At 46.9% G+C, this 21925-nt stretch overlaps 2 protein-coding genes across 2 annotated transcripts in view; both read right to left on the minus strand.

Annotated features, from left to right (window-relative positions):
- The window catches only part of CAPN10 (calpain 10), a 34164-nt gene extending 33417 nt beyond the window's left edge, over nucleotides 1-747 (minus strand). Inside the window, exon 1 of the mRNA XM_083363956.1 lies at nucleotides 565-747. The gene's annotated coding sequence lies outside the window, so the exon portion shown is untranslated. The remainder of the gene's footprint in view (nucleotides 1-564) is intronic.
- Nucleotides 748-4698: 3951 nt separating this feature from the next.
- The window catches only part of RNPEPL1 (arginyl aminopeptidase like 1), a 37683-nt gene continuing 20456 nt past the window's right edge, over nucleotides 4699-21925 (minus strand). Inside the window, exons 5-11 of the mRNA XM_083363923.1 lie at nucleotides 18151-18386; nucleotides 15978-16091; nucleotides 14316-14428; nucleotides 11405-11513; nucleotides 10356-10583; nucleotides 9211-9353; nucleotides 4699-6653 (exon numbers count right to left, since the gene is read on the minus strand). Coding sequence (XP_083220049.1) covers nucleotides 6384-6653; nucleotides 9211-9353; nucleotides 10356-10583; nucleotides 11405-11513; nucleotides 14316-14428; nucleotides 15978-16091; nucleotides 18151-18386 — 1213 coding nt within the window. The 3' untranslated portion in view covers nucleotides 4699-6383. The remainder of the gene's footprint in view (nucleotides 6654-9210; nucleotides 9354-10355; nucleotides 10584-11404; nucleotides 11514-14315; nucleotides 14429-15977; nucleotides 16092-18150; nucleotides 18387-21925) is intronic.

Here is a 21925-nt window from a genome sequence, read left to right on the forward strand (position 1 = left end):
GCCGGACAAGAAGCAACAGATGGAAACTAACCAAGAAGAGAAGCAACCTAGAACTAAGGAGGAATTTCCTCACAGTTAGGACAATTAACCAGTGGAACAACCTGCCTCCAGAAGCTGTGAATGCTCCAACAGTGGAAGTTTTTAAGAAGAGACTGGAGAGCCATTTGTCTGAAATGGTATAGGGTTTCCTGCCTGAGCAGGGGGTTGGACTAGAGGACCTCCAAGGTCCCTTCCAACTCTGTTGTTCTGTTATTTCCTTCGGCTGTTTGGCCACAAACGCCCCTGCTGCTGCTGATCGCGGCCGAAGCCCCTCCGGTCCGCATCCCGCCTCTGCATGAGCCCGGCAGGGTTTGGATCCCACCATCCCATTGGGATAGACAGCTCCTAGGCAAGGAGGCTCTCTTAGGGACCCGCATCTTCCCCGGCTTCTGAAGCCCCTGGATGCATCTCATTCGACCCCTGCCCGGCCCTGCCCGACCCCTCCCTTCCCCGTAACCCTTCTCCCTCCTCTCCAGCTTCACGGGCAGACAATGCTCGCGGCCCCTTCCGCATCTCCACGCCCACCTTTCCCCCAGATGGCGGCAGAGTGGTCCCTTCTCTCCAGCCGGCTCCAAAGACGGCCCGATCCGCACCAGCCCCGCGGCCGAGCCTAGGATGCCGCCGCTGCCGCCGGACGCGCATCTGTCCAAGGCACCACCTTGGGGGACTAGGAAACTACCGTTCCCAGCATGCAGCGGGAGCAAGGAGCCGCCCAAGCCCCCCAGCGGCCTTTGCCGAAGGGAAAGAACTACGTCTCCCAGCAGCCCTTAGGAGCCCGCCTCCCGCTTGCTTTGCCAGGGCTTAAGGCGGGCGTAGTGCGCAGGCGCAGGCGGTGCCCCTGTCTCAACGACCGCTCCTGCTTTTTCTAGCTCGCACGTGGCGATTGCCACCAGTGGCTCCTGAATTTTCCTTGAAGCCAAGTGATAAAAGATAAGCCAATATTATTTCATCCTTATGAACCTTTTTTTTTCCAGATTTGGCCAGTTTTCAACTCAGGATTTTGTGTGTGTGTGTGTGTGTCTATCCATATCCATATCCAAATCCATCTCTCTCTCTCTCTCTTTATCTATCTATCTATATATTTAATTTAATTTAGTTTTTAGTTTTTAATTTTAATTTTAATTTATTGCACAGATGATTTTAATTTTATTTTTATCTTGATTTCTCTACATATATAATATGTTTTGTTGTTAGCCGCCCTGAGTCCTTCGGGAGATAGGGCGGGATATAAATCCCATCAATAAATAAATAAATAAATAAAATATATGGATCTTTGGTCATTCGGGTTTTTCCCCACGTAGAACTAAAGGTGTAGGAGCAACGTTTCAACGGAATCCCATCCGTCATTATCAGGCTGGTGGCTTCAGCTTCCTTCTTCTGGGAGAAGCATGTGGTAGTGGCTGTTTGTTCCTCTTTTTTAAGGAACAATTATATATATATGTGTGTGTGTGTGTGTGTGTGTATATATATGTGTGTGTGTGTGTATGTGTGTGCAAGGTCCATTCAAAAAGCCTTGACAAATACTTAAACATACATTTGCCTTGCCTTCCAGCTAATATAAGAGAGAAAGAACCCCGTGGCTCAGGAGGTTAAAACACTGCCTGATATATAATCAGCCCGGGTTCGAATCTCAGATAAAGGGTATGACTAACTGATGAGAACATAAAAAGTTCGAAATGATCATCTTAGCCTCCCAAATTCTTTATTAGCAATTTGAATAATTTGCACATATATATATAATTATTAATATATATATATATGTGTGTGTGTGTATGTACACACACACATACACACACACACGAAAAACAACAATCGCATGACAGGTTTTGCCACTGTTGCAGCATCCCCAATGTCACAGGATCAAAATTTGGGTGCCTGGCAAGCAGTATTGTCTTTATGATGGTTTGCCATTGTCCCTGGATCAACTGCTCACCATTTGTAATCTTCCCAGCCAGCTTCTGACAATCGGGCAAGCCAGATTCACTTAATAATTGCACTGATCCGCTTAACAACTTCAGCGAAAGGCTTTTTAAAAAGTAGATAAGGGTTCAATTAACTGCCCTGCTTAGCCGTGGAAATTCTGATCCCAATTGTGGCCATAACACGGGGCCTACCCGTACTGTAGATTTCTCGAAAAGTCGTTTCCTGGCAAAGTTTCATTATTTCAGCAATAATGCTTCTAAAGCAGCCTTTCTCAAACTCGGCAACTTTTAAGATGTGTGGACTTCAACTCTGTGCTAGCTGGGAATTCTAGCGGTCGAAGTCCCAAAGGTGCTTTTTTTTCCAGGAGGCAACTGGACCTTCTAGTTTTTTTCTTGGAAGACGTTTCGCTTCTCATCCCAGAAGCTTCTTCAGCTCTGACTGGATGGTGGGGAATGGAAGGATTTATACTCCTTGCAGACAGCTGGTCATTTGCATCCCCTTTAGAGCAGGGGTGTCAAACTCGTGACGTCGCGCAATGTATCAGAGCTTTTTCCCCATTGCCGGCAATCGGGTGGGCGTGGTTTTGTCGTGACACATCCGGCCCACGGGCCGGCAGTTTGACACCCCTGCTTTAGAGAGTCGTTGAGGCCACTTGGCAGTCATCTATGTTGAGGGGGAGGGATACGACACCATCTATCTCCAGTCTACAACAAGAGTCCTTTCAACAGTGCCAAGAAGACTCCACACCTGCCTGCAATACCCAGGTGACCCTGAGGACGCAGATAAAACCTCCAGGTGGCCTCAACGACTCTTAAGAGAATGCAAATGACCAGCTGTCTGCAAGGACAGCTCCTTCTTCCATTCCCCGCCATCCAGTCAGAGCTGAAGAAGCTTCTTGGACGAGAAGCGAAACGTCTTCAAAGAAAAAAAAATGAAAGTCCAGTTGTCTCCTGAAGAAGCATCTTTGGGACAACCATCACTTGGGTGATTGAGAATCTCCACGTTTAGTAGGCGAAATCTACACATCTCAAAGTTGCCGAGTATGAGAAACACTGTTCTGACGGGAGCTTTATGAAGAACAGAGGATCTTCTAAAAGGTCTGTTAGTACAGGTAGTCGTCAACTTACAACGGTCTGTTTAGTGACCAAAGTTACAACGCTTGAAAAAGTGACTTGACTGTTTTCCCGCACTTACGACCTCTGCCGCACGCGATTTACATTTGGATGCTTGACAACCGGTTTGTATTTACGATGGTTGCAGTGTCCCGGGGTCGCGCGATTCCCCTTTGGCGACCTCCTGATGAGCAAAGTCAAAGCCCAGATTCACTTAACAACGGTGTTGCTAATTTAACAACTGCAGTGATCCAGCTTCACAGATGCGGCAAGGAAAGTCGTAAGACGGGGCAAAAATCAATTCACGCATTTTTCACTTAGCAAGGATAAATTTTGGCCTCAGTTGTGCTCGTCAATTGAGGACTCCCCGTAGTATTTGGCAAGACGCAGGCGTGCAACCAGGCACATAGTCTGGATAGATGCGCTTCCTTCTGCTCCCCCTTACCTTTTCAGGTGCACGCATTGCATGCGCATCCCACTTTCCAGAGCTTCAAGCTCCTAAGGCAGGGATGGCAAACCTTTTAGAGACCGAGTGCCCAAACTGCAACCCAAAATCCACTTATGTATTGCCGGGTAGGTGTGGCTGCGGTGGTAACAGCAGACTGGGTGGGACTAAAAAGTTCAATCAATCAATTCCAACTTTGCGAGCTCTTTTTTTTCCCTGCGAGAAGTTGAAATTGATTGCTTGAACTTTTTTTTTTTTTTGCACATGGCGGTGGAGGCTTAAAGCGAAAAGGCTTTATAAAACTCAGCTGAAGGCCTAGGACTGGGGTGAGGGCGCGCGTGGCCACAGAGAGGGCTCTGCGTGCCACCTGTGGCGTGCATGCCATAGGTTCGCCACCACGGTCCTAAGACTCACAAAAATCACGTTTACAGGGAATGTGTCATGGACAGGCACTGCCTTTCCACCTCAGCGATTTATCGCCTCACTTGGTGTCACTCAACACTGGCGCCAATAGAACAGAACAGAATATCTTTATTGTCCCTGTGTAACTCACAACGAAAGGAAGGCAAAGCTTCACCTCAAACGGTGGCTGGGGTCCTTCACATGATGGTGATCCAAATTTCCGGGCCACAAAGGTGTGGGATACACCCAATTTGCACCCCAACTGATGGCCACCGCGAATTGCATTGTCACGTGAAACAAAAATCTTGTAAAAAGCTTGCTTTGAAACAGTGGTTGTAAAAAAAAAAAAAAAAGCAGATGTCACGCAATGAGGCGTTTTTCAAATATGGCGTCAGGTCTGCCCGTGGGAGGTCACAAAAGCCAAGATGGCTGCCACACAAAGCCCCACCCTTTCTACGCGCTCGGTTGCAGCAGCTCAGCGTCAGCAACTTATGACCGCCGTGCGATTCCCCTTTTGCGACTTTCTGACAAGCAAAGTCAACGGAGGGGGGGGGGGAGCCAGATCCACTTAACAACCGGGTTACTAACTACACGACCGCAGCGACTCACTTAACAACGGTGGCAAGAAAGGTCGTAAAAAAACGGGGCAAAAGTCGCTTAACCTCTGCCTTGCTTAGCAACAAGAAAGTTTGGGCTCAATTGTGGTCGTACCTGGTGATACCGTCAATGGCTGGGGGGGGAGGGAGGGGGGGGAAGAAAACCAGGAAACCTCCCAAAGTCACAAACTTTAGTTTAATTCAACATTTATAAGTGATGTTATTGTAAGGCATCCAGGTACATCTCCCAAGGAATTTCCACCCTGGTTGCATACATTCTCCTGGAGTGGGGGGGGGGGAAATGCAGGATAACAAAGAGTGTGTAGTGGTTGCGGTCTCGGCCAGACTGGAGGTGGTGTCAAAAGTGCTGCCAATCAAACACCTTAAAAGTGGAAGGTGTTTCTGCCCATTGCCAAGTAACGGAGGAACCCCAGAGCCGCTATGCCAAATGATCACAACCCAACACCAGCAACTTGGGAGCCTTGACTTCATTATTGCTTCTCTCCTCCTTTCGTCTGAAGCCCAAAGTCGCCCCGGGGGGAAAAGTAATATTTCAGGGGGGAAACGGAGCAAAGGAGGTGGAGGCAGAGAATTTTAAGCACCTCGGTGGTTCTGGAACCAGTTTTCCCCAAACAGGAGGCAGTGGGACAGGCATCGTCTCTGCCAGAGCTGGGCACAAAGAGTGGGATCAAGGGGGTTTTCTGAACATCTTTTCTGGGACGGAGAATAAATATTACTCTTGAACAAGGGGGAGGTACACCCAGAAAGAGATCCCAGAGTTGCTTTAGTAAAAAAAAACAAACACGCGAAAAGGGTCGTGTGAGCTCGTGTGCGCGGGGAAAACGGACAAAGGGGCTGGAAACCACCAGTGGCACCATCCAAAGATGTGAAGGACGTGCAGGGATGTGAAGACAAGTCAGTTATGTTTACAGCAGTCTCAGGACAGGCTTTTGTGGTGTTGTTGTTTTTGCAAAAATTAACCACTCCGATTTTACCTTGGTGGAAAGAAAAGGATGTCGCGGTCTGCATTTGGTGATTGGCCACAGACACCAAGTGGCGCAATCTTGGCCAGGCCTTTTCCCATCCCTGTTGGGCAGAGTGGGCCTACTACACCGTAACCACTGCGCTTGCTGGTCTCCAAGGAAAGCAAAGCAGTGTTAACACCCATGTTCCTACCATACCCGCCCCACAAGGGTTGGCTTCTCCCCCTCCCCATCTCTATAAAAGCTCACCCCTCAACCTGCCAACCCCACCCAAACCTCTTTTTAATACCTGACCCGTAACCCATTTACACCAGTTCCCTGAAATCTGGACGCAGCTCGGAAGAAAACGTTCCACTCTTGAGGATTCTGGCTGACCGGCGCAGCAGCGCACAACGGGACCAATCCCGCCCTTCGACATTTTACCATGATCCTGATCTTTTTTTTTTTCTTTCCTTCGTGCATGGACAGCCTGGGAAAGTTCTGCCTCCTTCAAGGCTTGGGAGAGCAACAAAGGGGGAAAAAAAACTCATCGAGTGCTGGAAATGCGCTGTGTTGGCAGAGACGACAAAAATAATAATATCAATTTGATGTTCACATTCATGATGCAATGAGGCCAAACGGTCGCTTGCTCCCGGTCGCTGCTTGGAGTTAGAAAAAAGATATATACCTGATAATCTCGCTGTGCCTAAGTGGGGGGGGGGAGGTCAGGCACCTGAAGGCACGTAGATGTACATGTGGGAGGAATTTTTTTTAAAAATAGTAATAATCCAGCCCCTCCCCACCCCCACCCCCCCCAGCAGTGGCACCAAGGGCCAGAGGGCAGTCCTAGCTCGCCATTCTGGCTGGCCCTTCCAGCTTCCGAGATCCTGCATGAGCTGGAGAGCTAAGCAGACACGTTGACGTCCCTGAGAGAAACGGCACTGTGCGTGGCTCCCCGGTCCTCAAGCTCGGTGGGCGGAGGGTCCAACACCATGGCGGCCGTGTCCATGGCAAGAAGCGGCGGGTTCAAGCCCTGGGTCAGGATCTGATGGATGGTTTTCCTCAGGTTCGGGTGGAGCTGGCTCTGGGTCTGGAAAAAAACCTCCAGGGCGAAGGACTTGAGGGTGCCAGTACAGAGGTCCTCGTAGAGTGGGATTGTGTACATGCGGGACATCTGTAATACAAGCAGAAGGAGCCCGGGGTCATCCCAAGAGACTCGGATTGGATTTGATATCATCATAGTATCAGAAATCTGCCACCAGTGACAGATTAAGTCAGGGGTCTTGAAACGTAGCCCTTTTATGACTTGTGGACTTCAACTCTCAGAATTGAACTCTCACGTTTCAAGACCCCCAGCTGCAATCACTTCAAGACTAAGGGACATTATGATAGTCAGGTGTTGCCTACGTGACTTCATCACGCAATGTTCTACCAATGTTCTTCTTTCTCTAGGTTTCTTCTCCAGTGGGACTACAGCTTTTTGAAGGACGTCAAGATCTGGGCCCCCTTGGTCATCATCGGGGTCTACCTTTCGACTCTCAGCCACCATGAGCAACCTCATTGGCACCTCCCGGATCCTGTACGCGTTGGCCGAAGATGACCTCTTTGGTGAGTAGCAGAGAAGAACGTAGCAATGTGGCAGAGCAGAGGTCCCCAAACCTGGCCGCTTCTAAGACTTGTGGACTTCAACTCCCAGAATTCCTCAGCCATCATGTCCACAAGTCATTATCATTTATCATTTATTATATTTATATATATATATATATATATATATATATATATATATATATATATATATATATATATATATATATATATATATATATATATATATATATATATATATATATATATATATATATATATATATATATATACCGCCCTTCTCCCGAAGGACTCAGTCTTTAAAGTTGCCGGGTTTGGAGGCTGGCTGGGGAATTCTGGGAGTTGAAGTCCACAAGTCTTAAAAGGGCCAAGTTTGAAGAAAGACCCTTGGATTAAGTCATCAAAGGCTGATTCCCCCCCCCCCCAAAACTCCCAACCAAAGTTCCTTATCAGCCATAGGGAGGTGAAGCTGGCTTTCCTAGCTGGGCTGTGGTCCAATAATGTCTGCTAGGCCCCTGAAACCTCTTTGCTGCCACCTAGTGGACAACTCCCCAAGGAAAAGCTGGGAAGCATACAAGTTAGACCTTGATTTACAACAGTTCATTTAGTAACTATTCCAAGTTACAATGGCACCGAAACGGCACTTATGACTGACTGTTGGAGCATCTCCATGTTCCTATGATATCAAAATTCAAATGCTTGGCCACTGACTCGCATTAATGACGGCTGCAGTGTCCCAGGATCATGTGATCCCTTTTTGCGACTTTCTTTAAGCCAGATTCACTTAACTACCCATGTTAACCCACTTAACAACTGTAGTGATTCGCTTAACAACGGTGGCCAGAAAGGTTATTGTCAGCCGTCCCAACTTGGTCAATAGCAAAGAAAGACTCCCAAAACTGCAAAAAGGACTGTGTTGTAGACTGGAGATAGATGTGTTGTTCAGTCTACAACACACAGTCCTTCCAGCGGTTCCAAGAAGGCTCCACACCCGTTTGCACCACTCAGGTGACCCCGAGGACACAAATAAGCCTCCAGTTGGCCTCAACGACCCTCTTAAAGAAGGCAAACGACCAGCTGTCTGCAAGGAGTATAAATCCTCCCATTCCCCACCACCCAGTCACAGCTGAAGAAGCTTCCTTTCTTCTTTATATTCCTTGCAGACGGCTGGTCATTTGCATTCTTTCAGAGGGTCGTTGAAGCCACCTGGACGCCTATGTCAAAATTGAACAGCCCTCTCTCAGCAGTGGGGAGGGATACAACATCATCTATCTCCAATCTACAACAGAGTCCTTTCAGCAGTTCCAAGAAGCCCCCCACACACACATTTGCACCACTCAGGTGACCCCGAGGACACAGATAAGCCTCCAAGTGGCCTCAATAACCCTCTAAAAGGCGGCAAATGACCAGCTGTCTGCAAGGTGTATAAATCCTTCCATTCCCCGCCATCCAATCAAAGCTGAAGAAGCTTCTGGGATGAGAAGCGAAACGTCTTCAAAGAAAAACAAGCAAGTCCAGTTGCCTTGTGAAAAAGCACCTTTCGAATAGCTATGACCAGGGTGACTGAGTATCTCCATAAAGGTAAAGGTAAAGGTTCCCCCGCACATGCGTGCTAGTCGTTTCCGACTCTAGGGGCCGGTGCTCATCTCCGTTTCATAGCCGAAGAGCCAGCGCTTGTCCGAGGACGTCTCCGTGGTCATGTGGCCGGCATGACTAGCACGGAACGCTGTTACCTTCCCACCGTAGTGGTCCCTATTTTTCTACTTGCATTTTTACGTGCTTTCAAACTGCTAGGTTGGCAGAAGCTGGGACGAGTAACAGGCGCTCACTCTGCTACGCGGCACTTGGGATTCGACCCGCCAAACTGCCGACCTTCCGATCGACAAGTTCAGCGTCCTAACCCACTGAGCCACCGCGTCCCTTAGTATCTTCATAGACATTTATATAAAACTGGTTCCTGTCAGTGCCTCTGCCTCCACTTGGACGCCGGTTAGAGAATTCCCCGACAAACGTCTATTCCCAGGTCCAAGCATCAGAGCTTCCCAGGTCTTTGTATATCAACTGGTTTCCTGCCCAAAATCTCACACCCTGAGGAGCGCAAAGCTTTTCAGCCCAGCAACTAGTACCTGATTTTCCAAGAAGCGACGGACTTTAAGAAGGTCAGGATAGTAATCATTGCGGACAATGATCTGCAGCCAGCGGATACGAATCTCCGCATTCATGTTTTCCAGCTGGGTTGAGTAGCATTCAGACAACTTCATCATCACCTCTGTGAAGGAGAACATTGTATTTTAATTCGCTTTTGATTCAATTTAGAGGCCAGTTCAACCACCCTGCAGGGTGCACGCGTGTTTATGTTACTAATTTCGGGAAAGTCCTTCCTTCGAATGGAATTGGGTGTGTCCAGTTTAATGAAGAGAAGGACGAGGGGTGACAGGATAGCAGTGCTCCAAGATCTCAGGGGCTCCCCCAAAGAAGAGGGGGGGTCAAGCTATTCTCCAAAACACCTGAAGGCAGGAAAAAGAAAAAAACGGAAGGAAACTGATCAAGGAGAGAAGCAACCTAGAACTAAGGAGTAATTTCCTGACAGTGGGAACAATTAGTTAGTGGAACGACTTGCCTCCAGAAGTGGTGGGTGCTCCATCACTGGAGTTTTTTTTAAAAAAAACCAGACTGGCTAGCCACCTGTCTGAAATGGTATAGGGCAGAGGTAGGCAACCTTGGCTCTTTTATGACTTATGGACTTCAACTCCCAGAATTCCTGAGCCAGCATGGCTCAGCTTGGAAACCTCCCCCTTTCCCCTCAGCGTGGCTGGCTCAGGAATTCTGGGAGTTGAAGTCCACGAGTCATAAAAGAGCCAAGGTTGCCTACCCCCTGGTATAGGGTCTCCTCCTTGAGCAGGGGGTTAGACTAGATGACCTCCAAGGTCCCTTCCAAGTCTGTTATTCTGTTATTCTAAAACAATATGGATCTCATTCCGGAGGATAAGCACCAGCTCAGAGAGGGAACGCTGTCTCGGTCCCGCAAGATGACAGTGCTCAATCGACAGGACTCACAAGTGTGCCCACCCTACCTGACTTCACTGGACCGCCGGAAATAACCAATAATCAAAGCAGTGGGGACAAGTGAGCATAGTGGAACACACCCATCAGACTCATAAAAAGAGACTGTATGTAACTCAAGAGTTGAAATGGTGGGGTCCTCGGGGCTCTCCGAGCTTGGTTGTTTTCCTGCAGACGTTTCATTACCCAACGAGGTAATTAAACTCACCGTGTGGCAAGGGCGACCTATCCAGTAACCTATCCAGGAAAAGCACCGTTTGGAATGTTTGCCACTCGGCGATATCGACGCTGTTCGCAGCGGCTCCCGCGTCCAGAGGCTCCGTGGTCCAGAGATGGAACAGCGTCTCCACCGGCTGGGTCAAGCTGGATCCCTGAGATAACTCTGGTTCGACTAAAGGAGGCCCTGTGGCATTGAGCCAGCGGTCGAACTCTAGCCCTGCAACAGATTCGCCGACAAGGATCAACTTGGAAATGTGCCAGTGGTGTGCAGACTGACTGCGATCTCTCAATCGGGCACATGCAGAAAGCTTTCTCCAACAGATCATCTAGTTCGGGGGTCTCCAACCCCCAGTTTGTGGACCGGTACCGGGCCGCAAAGTCCCATCCACGGGATGCAATCACCACACAAAACCACGCACCCTCTGGCCCACGGAAAAATCTCTCTCCACTCAATCGGTCCCTGGTGCCCAAAAGGTCGGGGACCTCTGATCTAGTTAACATTTGTAGAGCACAGTCAACAGGCCTGATGTGGGCTTAGGTTTTGCAGCTTGGCTAGTTGGGTATACGTCAAGCCTGTGTACAGTCCTCGACTTACCACAGTTCACTTAGTGAACAAGGGCATTGGGAAAAAAAGTGACTTACGACACAACTCTTGCAGCCTCCCCAGGGTCACGTGATCAGAGTTCAAGTGCTTGGCAACGGGTTCATATTTATGACGGTCGCAGCATCCCAAGGTCACGTGATCCCCTTTTGCGATCTCCTTGCGAGCAAACTCAGTTTGGGACGCCAAGTTCATTTAACAACCAGGTTCCCAACCTATCCACTGCCAAGGATTCACTTCGCCAGTGAGGCAAGAAAGGTTGTAAAGTGGGGCAAAGCTCATTTAACAAAGGTCTCGCCTAACAACAGAGATTTCGGGGCTCAATTGTGGTTGTAAAGCCGAGGACTACCCCCCTCTGTGTGTGTGTGTGTGTGTGTGTGTGTGTGTGTGAGTGTGTGTGTGTGTGTGTTACATTCTGTCAAGGTCCTCTTCCCCACCTGTTTTGCAATCGATGCATTGTTCTTTCAGGTCTGGAAAAAATGCCAAGAAAGAATCCAACAGATCTTGGGCTACGACGCTTGTGAACTTGTACTTCTCGATATAAGTCTGAAAGAGAGCCAGCAGAAACACAGGTTACAAAATTAATGTAAACAGCAAGGTCGAGCAAGGTCATAGAAACTGCAGGGACACACACACACACACACACACACACACACACACACACACACACCCAGTGGAAATGCTCAGAAAAGCAACAGAAATGAGGACAAACGCACTACGGAACAAAGTAAAATATCACAATTGACGGAGCTTCTCTTAAAGAGAGGAAAAATGATCCAAGGTTTAAAATAAATCAAGAACAGCCCTGCTGGATTTCTAACGCTCTCGACACATATAAATCCCCACAGATGGAAAATTTCCAGAGGCCGTTCATCCATCACAATCTTTCTGTTTAAATTACAGCGGGCTCCGGTCCTTTATGATAGCACAGTAATTCAGGAGACTGCGACTGAATGAGATCAGTAAGGCTCCAGAGCTTTTAGCAAGCGTGTGTAAGGATATAGTCACATGCACTATAGAGCAGGGATAGGGCAACCTTGGCTCTTTTATGTCTCATGGACTTCAACTCCCAGAATCCCTGAGGCAGCATGGCTCAGCTTGGAAACCTCTCCCTTTTCCCTCAGCGTGGCTGGCTTAGGAATTCTGGGAGTTGAAGTCCACGAGTCATAAAAGAGCCAAGTTTGAAGACCCCTGCTTTAGTGTAGAGGCCATGGGTAGGCAACCTGGGCTCTTTTATGACTGGTGGACTTCAACTCCCAGAATTCCTGAGCCAGCATGGCTCAGCTTGGAAACCTCTCCCTTTTCCCTCAGCCTGGCTGGCTCAGGAATTCTGGGAGTTGAAGTCCACCAGTCATAAAAGAGCCCAGGTTGCCTAGCCCTGCATTAGAGCATCAGCCCCCAACCTTTTGTGACACCAGAGACCGGTTCTGTGGAGAGTTTTTTCCACAGACTGGAGGGGCCATGGTTTCGTGTGCTGCCTGCATCCCTTGGATGGGTCTTTGCTTGTTTGTGCGGCCCGGTTGCTGGCATGCACCGGTCCACGGACCGGGGATTGGGGAGCCCTGCATTAGAGACCCTCGGATATTTTCTCCAGCCTAATAGAGCTAGGAACCGCTGCTGGAAAAGGAGAGGCATTTTTTTATTTTTTTAAATTCCATTTATATCCCGCCCTTCTCCGAAGACTCAGGGCGGCTTGAAACAACCGAAAAAACGGTTTGTGCTATAAAAGCTACATAACCGTATCTCTGTAGTCATCGGAGTTGTACCTACACTAAAAGGATTATAAACACATCTACAGGAACACATGCACCCACCATCCTTCTCAACCTGTCTTGGTCTTTAAAAAAAAAAAAGCTTAGAAGGGCTGAACTTAATTTATTCTCGGATGGGAGACCACTAAGTCTCAAATCCCAACTCTAGATTTAAGCAGGGGAAAAGGAGACAATGACAAAACACTTTCCTATTGCTGCCCAAAGGTTTACATGGAGGTGACTATTTTTGTTGTTAGTTGCGAAGTCGTGTCCGACCCATCGCGACCCTGTGGACGTTCCTCCAGGCCTTCCTGTCCTCTACCATCTTCTGGAGTCCATTTAAGCTCATGCCTACTGGTTCAGTGACTCCATCCAGCCACCTCCTTCTCTGTCGTCCCCTTCTTCTATTGCCCTCAATCTTTCCCAGCATTAGGCTGCTATTATTATATTATCATCATCAAAGCTTTTTTTCTATCATCAAAGCATTTTTCTTTTCTTTTCACCACCCTGTAATTCCTTGCTTCGGGATGGGGCAACTGAACGTAGCTCAACATTTACTGGCCGGATGCCCTTCCTGATGCCTATGTGGAGTTTGCAGCAGATATTTTCTCTTTGTCCCCTGATAAACATCTGTCGCTGCAGAGGATTGAACTCTCAACCTTCTGAGTGGGAGGTGGGAGTCTTCACCTCTAGGCCACCTGATCACTCAACTATCAGCCAAGCATGAGTTAATGCAGGGGTCTTTAAATGGGGTCCTTTTATGACTTGTGGACTTCAACTCCCAGAATTCCTCAGCCAGGCGTGCCTGGATGAGGAATTCTGGGAGCTGAAGTCCACAAGTCATAAAAGGGACAAGTTTGAAGACCCCCTGAGTTAATGAATTCTTGATTTTTGCTTCCTGTGTTGTCATGTTACTAGACTTCCGTTTGCTTGTTGCCCTCAGAAAAGTTTTACCTGGCTTATGCCAGAGTAATACACACCACAACACTTTGCTGGTATGTTCCAGCTACAGGCAGTCCTCGACTTACAACCGTTCATTTAGTGACTGTTCAAAGTTACAACGGCACGGAAAACAGTGACCTATGGCCATTTTTTCACACTTACGACCGCTGCAGCACCCCCACGGTCAGGCGATCAAAATTTGAGCGCTCAACAACTGCTTCATATTTATGACGGCTGCAGCATCCCGGCGGTCATGCAGTTCCCTTTTGCGACCATCTGACAAGCAAAGCCAGTGGGGGAAAGCCAGATTCACTTAACAACCGCGTTACTAACTGAACGGCTGCAGCGGTTCCCTTAAGCACCGTGGCGAGAAAGATTGCAAAACGGGGGAGAATTGGCTGAGCAACCATCTCACTTAGCAGCAGGCATTTTGGCCTTCAACTGTGGCCGTAAGTCGAGAGCCACCTGTGAGGATCCAACTTTCAAACGTGCGTCTGGGATCTAAACTCCAACCTTGGGTTTTTGGATGGAGTCAAGATTTTTCTGAAGGATTCAGCTGGAAAAGGACTGGAGTCAACTGAGATTTGCTGGCAAAGTTGAAGGTTCGTATAACACACACACACACCCCCCTCCGTACCCAACCCAGGTTACTAACTCGGAGAAAGGCATCGAAATGTGTTGGGTCTCCGCACAGCTGAGACAGATAGTAAACAAAGCAGAACCCTTTCTCGTAGGTGAAGAGATTCATCAGGTTGCTGGGATTCACACCTGGGGGGTGGGGAAAAGGGAAGAAAGAAAGAACTTTAGAGAAGAGTTATAGGGGGGAAAATAGCAATACAGGTGGTCCTCAACTTATGACCACAGTCGACCCCCAAATATCCATTGCTAAGGAAGACCGTTGTGAAGTGAGTTCTGCCCCATCTTATGACCTTTCTCGCCACAGTTGTTAAGCGAATCACTGCAGTTGTAAGTTAGCAGCACGGTTATAAAGGGAGTCCGGCTTCCCCATTAACCAGCGGAACTACCTGCCTCCAGAAGTTGTGAATGCTACAACACTGGAAGTTTTTAAGGAGAGACTGCAACAGCCATTTATTTATTTATTTATTGAATTTCTATACCGCCCTTCTCCCGAAGGACTCTGAAATGGTACAGGGTTTCCTGCCTGAGCAGAGGGTTGGACTAGATGACCTCCAAGGTCCCTTCCAACTTTATTATTATCGTTATTATTATTATCATCATTATTATTGATTTTGCTTGTCATAATGTCGCAAAAGGGGAATCACGTGACACCCCCCCGGGACACTGCAACCGTCATAAATACGAGTCAGTTGCCAAGCGTCCAAATTTTGATCACCTCGCCATGGGGATGCTGCAACGGTTGTAAGCCTGAAAAAAAAAGGTCTTAAGCCACTTTTTTCAGTGCCGTTGTTAACTTTAGGCAGCCACTAAACCAACGGCTGTAAGTGGAGGACTACCTTGGAATGTTGGGAGGGGGCATTATATTCTTCCTCTTAAGGATTATAACTTTCTTCAGAACGGACTTTTTAGATCCATCGCTGTGTGTGTTATTCGACAAACGCAAAGCTGAGGATCAGAGAGCTGACAAATCAGCTTCAAAAATCAGAATCTGGGTTTTGCTTTAGAGCAGGGGTCCTCAACCGTGGCAACTTTTAAGACTTGTGGACTTCAACTCCCAGAATTCCTCAGCCAGCCAAGCTGGCTGAGGAATTCTAGGAGTTGGAAGTCAACTAGTCTTAAAAGTTAGCAAGGTTGGAGACCCCTGTTCTACCAGGCTTCTGGTGTTTTTTAGTTTTTGCTACCGTCATCTAACACTGTCTGGTTCTCTTCTAGTCTCTCTGAATCATTTTTGAAAGCAAAGCTGGCTGAGGAATTCTGGGAGTTGCAAGCCTTAAAAGTTGCCAAGGTTGAGGACCCTTGCTTTTAGAGCAGCTGTCCCCAGCCTTTCCATCTTGGCGGACCGGCGCTGGTAGCAGAGGCCACTCACTCCAATTGATCTTTGCGCGCGAGCTCCCACCACCCGTGCTATTCAGGTGTGCACCCTGCTTGCGTGGGCCAGCTCCAAGCGGACCGGTACCGGGCTACAGCCCGGAAGTTGGGGACCCCTTTTTTAGTAGGTTCTGTGAACCCAGCCAATTCCATGTTCATCTCACCAGCTGTGGTGAACCGAGACATGGCTTGCTTTTTTGCACCTTCTGCTGGAGACAAACTGCAACTTTCATTTGGGTAATTTCCTTGAAGAACCGACCCAGAGAAGGCTTAATTTCAGAAAAGACGAGAGACCCAGCCCCCTTCTTACCTGGTTCAAGTTTCACCTGAAGTTTGCTGACAGGATTGTCCTCCCCAAGGAGCTTCATTTGTCGGTGAAGGGCATCAAGGCGGAAGGCTGTCTCCAGGCACGTAAAAGCAGCACCTGTACACACACACACACACACACCAATGCATGGATTTTAATCTGAGAGCTATAATATTTCCAGATTATGCGGAAATTCAAATGACTCTGTCTTCCAACACATGACATCTAACCAGGGTTTTTTTTTTTTTTTTTTGGGTCACGGAACGCACCGGAACAGAGTTCCGGCACCTTTTTTTCCCCGACTGATTTTCCAGACTTGCATTCTTTTCCTATTCTTGCCCTTCCTAGCCTCGTTTGTTTTTGAAACTGCCCCGCTGGCGGTATGGTGCGAGCGAGGTCGCCTCCGGCGCTGTCTGCCTCCTCTAGGGAGAGCCATGAGGCGCCGGAGCACCACAGCCAGAGCGTGGCTTGACTGGCTGGGTCGGACCATGTGGTGTGGAGGCCGATGGTGGCGGTGGGAGACACATAAACATGGAGGCCATCTTTCACGAGAGGGTGAGTAAGCCTTTCGCCTTCCCTTACAGAAGGTGTGTGTGTATGTGGGGGGGTGAGGTTAAAAAGAGGCAAAGCAAGAGGAAAGAAAGGCGGCTGGCATGGAAGCTTGCCCAACAGCGAAACTTTGCCGTTTCGGTTCCTTGGGTAGTTCAAAGGCTGGGATGTCCACAAAAATCTCTTTTTAGTCTTTTATACTTTATATTCAAACTGCAGAGGGGAAGAATAAAGCCAGTGTCTTGTGATTTGAAAGTTTTATTATTAATAATAATATATATTAAATATGTATTGGTCCAGGGGTCTTCAAACTCGGCCCTTTTATGACTCATGGACTTCAACTCCCAGAATTCCTCAGCCAGGCATGCTGGCTGAGGAATTCTGGGAGTTGAAGTCCATGAGCCATAAAAGGGCCGAGTTTGAAGACTCCTGTATTGGTCAAATGTAAAGGTAGACCTACAGTATGAGGTTTAATCAGATCCATTTGTTAAATTGGGTTGAACTGAAAGGTAAATTAAAAGCAATCCGTTCACCGACACAAGTTTCAACTTTAATTTGTTTCAAGTCAATATCCATATTAATCTCTGGGAGTTGGAAGTCCACAAGTCATAAAAGGGCCAAGTTTGAAGACCCCTGAACTAAATCATACCCTCTGCCAGAGTTTCTGCATATAACTTCACAGGTTATTCTTGATAGATCAAATTAAGCTCAGGGGTCTTAATTAGAGCAGGGGTCTTAGAACTCACCGTCTCCTGGTGATTGGCCCAAAGTCAAAGTCACCCAGTTGGCTTTCATGCCTAAGGCGGGACGAGAATTCACCGTCTCCTGGTGATTGGCCAAAGTCACCCACCCAGCTTTCACGCCTAAGGTGGGACTAGAACTCACACTCTCCTGGTGATTGGCCCAAACTCAATCAAGAGGCTTTCACGCTTAAGGAAGGTCTAGAACTCACAGTTTCCTAGTGATTGGCCCAAAGTCACTGAGTCAGCTTTTATGGCTCAAGCAGAACTAGAACTCACAGTCTCCCGGGTTCCAGCCTGGGAGCTTTAACCACTAAAGCAAACTGGCTCTTTTCCATGATTTACTCTGCCCAAGGACTTGTTGGGGTTGAAGATGGATGGGATAGAAAGATGGATAGCCAGAGGGTTTGAATAGAGGTGAAGAAGGTGAAGCAATTCAGATGGAATTGAATTCTTGCTTGTTGCTACTGAGCACCACTGTATATCGTTAGTTCCAACACTAGTGTACCACTTAATTAAAACAGAAGAAAATAAAAATAGCAGCAGTAGCAACAGTAGTAATACTCAACAGTAGCAACTGTGAGAGGGATCTCGGAGTCCTAGTGGACAATCACTTAGATATGAGCCAGCCGTGTGCTGCAGCTGCCAAAAAAGCCAACACAGTGCTAGGCTGCATTAACAGAGGGATAGAATCAAGATCACATGAAGTGTTAACACCACTTTACAAGGCCTTGGTAAGGCCACACTTGGAATCCTGCATCCAGTTTTGGTCACCGCGATGTAAAAAAAAAGAGGTTTGAGACTAGAAAGATCCAAGCTGGGCAAAGCTGGCCTTTGGCAACCGTCACAATTTGGAGGCGCAATACGCAGCTTCAGGCAGGACTTACCATAGATCTGTGTAGTGATGCGGCGCTGAGCGTAAGTGGCCAGCCCCTCGCTCAGCCACATCTCTTCCCAGGTGGCGTTGGTGACGGCGTTGCCAAACCAGCTGTGGGCTACTTCGTGGATGATATCAATGATGAGAAACTCATCGCTCTCCAAGATGGACGAGATCACGAAGGTCAAGCACGGGTTCTCCATGGCGACGATAGGGAACGAGGGAGGGAGGAAAACGATGTCGTACCTGGAAGTGAAGGGAGGGAGAACCCAGATCAATTTCTGAATTATCAAGTCATAATTCTCAAAATAGATAGACAGACAGACAGAGATCAAATAGATAGATAGAGATCAAATAAATATAAATAAGATAGAGACAGACAGAGATAGAGATCAAATAGAGATCAGATAGATAAAGATAGACAGAAATTAGATAGATACAGAGATAGAGATCAGATAGAAAGAGATAAATAGATATAGAGAAATCAAATAGAGATAGAGATCAGATATACAGATCAAAGCTAGAGATCAAATAGATGAGATAGTGATCAAATAGATAAGAGATAGAGATATACAGATAGAGTTCTAGAGATCTAGATAGAGATCAGATAGAGACAGAGATCAGATAGATAAGATATAGAAAGAGAGAAATATAGATATAGATAGATGATAGAGATCCAACAGATAAGAGATAGAGATCAGAAACAGACAGATCAAAGCTGGATAGATAAATAGAGATCAAATCGAGAGAGAGATATCAAATAGATTTTATATATATATACTGCTCAAAAAATAAAGGGAACACTTAAACAACACAATGTACTGTATTTAATAGTAGGATGTCTTATATATATATATATATGACGAGGTCCCACTCGTCATCTTCAGGCTGGTGTCTTCGGCTTCGTGCTTGTGCGAGCAAATCGTGATCGGAGCTGCCGTCTCTATAAATATTGGTGGGGGGTGGGGGGGTGCTGGCCCCACCAATATTTATAGAGAGACGGCAGCTCCGATCACGCTTTGCTCGCACAAGCACGAAGCCGAAGACACCAGCCTGAAGATGATGAGTGGGACCTCATCGAAACGTCACCAAGACACCATCAATCTTACACGGGAAAAGACCCAAATACGCCAAGACCTACATACCTGTACCCGTGAAAATCTACATATATATATATATATATATATATATATATATATATATATATATATATATATATATATATATACACACATACAGGGAGTGCAGAATTATTAGGCAAATGAGTATTTTGACCACATCATCCTCTTTATGCATGTTGTCTTACTCCAAGCTGTATAGGCTCGAAAGCCTACTACCAATTAAGCATATTAGGTGATGTGCATCTCTGTAATGAGAAGGGGTGTGGTCTAATGACATCAACACCCTGTATCAGGTGTGCATAATTATTAGGCAACTTCCTTTCCTTTGGCAAAATGGGTCAAAAGAAGGACTTGACAGGCTCAGAAAAGTCAAAAATAGTGAGATATCTTGCAGAGGGATGCAGCACTCTTAAAATTGCAAAGCTTCTGAAGCGTGATCATCGAACAATCAAGCGTTTCATTCAAAATAGTCAACAGGGTCGCAAGAAGCGTGTGGAGAAACCAAGGCGCAAAATAACTGCCCATGAACTGAGAAAAGTCAAGCGTGCAGCTGCCAAGATGCCACTTGCCACCAGTTTGGCCATATTTCAGAGCTGCAACATCACTGGAGTGCCCAAAAGCACAAGGTGTGCAATACTCAGAGACATGGCCAAGGTAAGAAAGGCTGAAAGACGACCACCACTGAACAAGACACACAAGCTGAAACGTCAAGACTGGGCCAAGAAATATCTCAAGACTGATTTTTCTAAGGTTTTATGGACTGATGAAATGAGAGTGAGTCTTGATGGGCCAGATGGATGGGCCCGTGGCTGGATTGGTAAAGGGCAGAGAGCTCCAGTCCGACTCAGACGCCAGCAAGGTGGAGGTGGAGTACTGGTTTGGGCTGGAATCATCAAAGATGAGCTTGTGGGGCCTTTTCGGGTTGAGGATGGAGTCAAGCTCAACTCCCAGTCCTACTGCCAGTTTCTGGAAGACACCTTCTTCAAGCAGTGGTACAGGAAGAAGTCTGCATCCTTCAAGAAAAACATGATTTTCATGCAGGACAATGCTCCATCACACGCGTCCAAGTACTCCACAGCGTGGCTGGCAAGAAAGGGTATAAAAGCAGGAAATCTAATGACATGGCCTCCTTGTTCACCTGATCTGAACCCCATTGAGAACCTGTGGTCCATCATCAAATGTGAGATTTACAAGGAGGGAAAACAGTACACCTCTCTGAACAGTGTCTGGGAGGCTGTGGTTGCTGCTGCACGCAATGTTGATGGTGAACAGATCAAAACACTGACAGAATCCATGGATGGCAGGCTTTTGAGTGTCCTTGCAAAGAAAGGTGGCTATATTGGTCACTGATTTGTTTTTGTTATGTTTTTGAATGTCAGAAATTTATATTGGTTTCACTGGTAAAAATAAATAATTGAAATGGGTATATATTTGTTTTTTGTTAAGTTGCCTAATAATTATGCACAGTAATAGTCACCTGCACACACAGATATCCCCCTAAAATAGCTATAACTAAAAACAAACTAAAAACTACTTCCAAAAATATTCAGCTTTGATATTAATGAGTTTTTTGGGTTCATTGAGAACATGGTTGTTGTTCAATAATAAAATTAATCCTCAAAAATACAACTTGCCTAATAATTCTGCACTCCCTGTATATATATATATATATATATATATATATATATATATATATATATATATATATGTATGTATGTATGTATGTATGTATGTATATGTATATGTGTATATGTGTATATGTGTATATGTATATATGTATGTATATGTATGTATATGTATATGTATATATATATATATATATATATATATATATATATATATATATATATATATATGTGTGTGTGTGTGTGTGTGTGTGTGTGTGTGTGTGTTTTCGTAGATTCTCGCGGGTGTCTGTATGTGTAGATCTAGAGTCTCGGGTTTCTTCCCGCGTTCCTTTCATCTTCAGAAAGTTGTGGCAACGTTTCGACGAAATCCCATCCGTCATCATCAGGCCGGAGTGCTCCTCCTGCTGCTTCCAGGAGCAATGCGTGGTCTGGCTGTTCCTTTCCTTCCAACTGCCGGTGGGGCTGTGTTCTGACTGGGTGGAGGCGTGGCTGCTTTCTGATTGGGTGGGGGTGTCCTCCGATTGGGTGGAGGCGTGGTTGTCTTCTGATTGAGTGGAGGCGTGGCTGTCTTCTGATTGGGTGGATGCGTGGTTGTCTTCTGATTGGTTGGAGGCGTGGCTGTCTTCTGATTGGGTGGGGTGTGTTCTGGATGGGTGGGGTTTTTTGTTGTGTTGTAATATCCTGAGTGTTGTGATTTGGTGTCCTGAGGAGTGGGCTGTGTAGTGGCCTCCAGAGCTTTGGTTTGGCTCCGAGTTCGAAGACCTGCTATGTATCTCTGGTATGGGTCAGTCAGGTTCGTGTGTGCGTTCTTCTGCTTGGGTGATGGCACTTTTGCTTGCTAGTCAGCTTCGATGTGGTATCACTATTCACCCAGGTGCCAGTCCAAGAAGCTCTATCAACAATAAGAAGCAAATACCAACCACCAAACCATATTATAGAACTAGCAGAACACTGCTTATCAAACACATACTTCATACACAGAGGCCAGAGATACAAACAAATAGAAGGCGCACCAATGGGATCCCCTCTATCACCA

This window comes from Vipera ursinii (assembly GCF_947247035.1).
Source record: "Vipera ursinii genome assembly, chromosome: 5".
NCBI lineage: Eukaryota > Metazoa > Chordata > Lepidosauria > Squamata > Viperidae > Vipera > Vipera ursinii.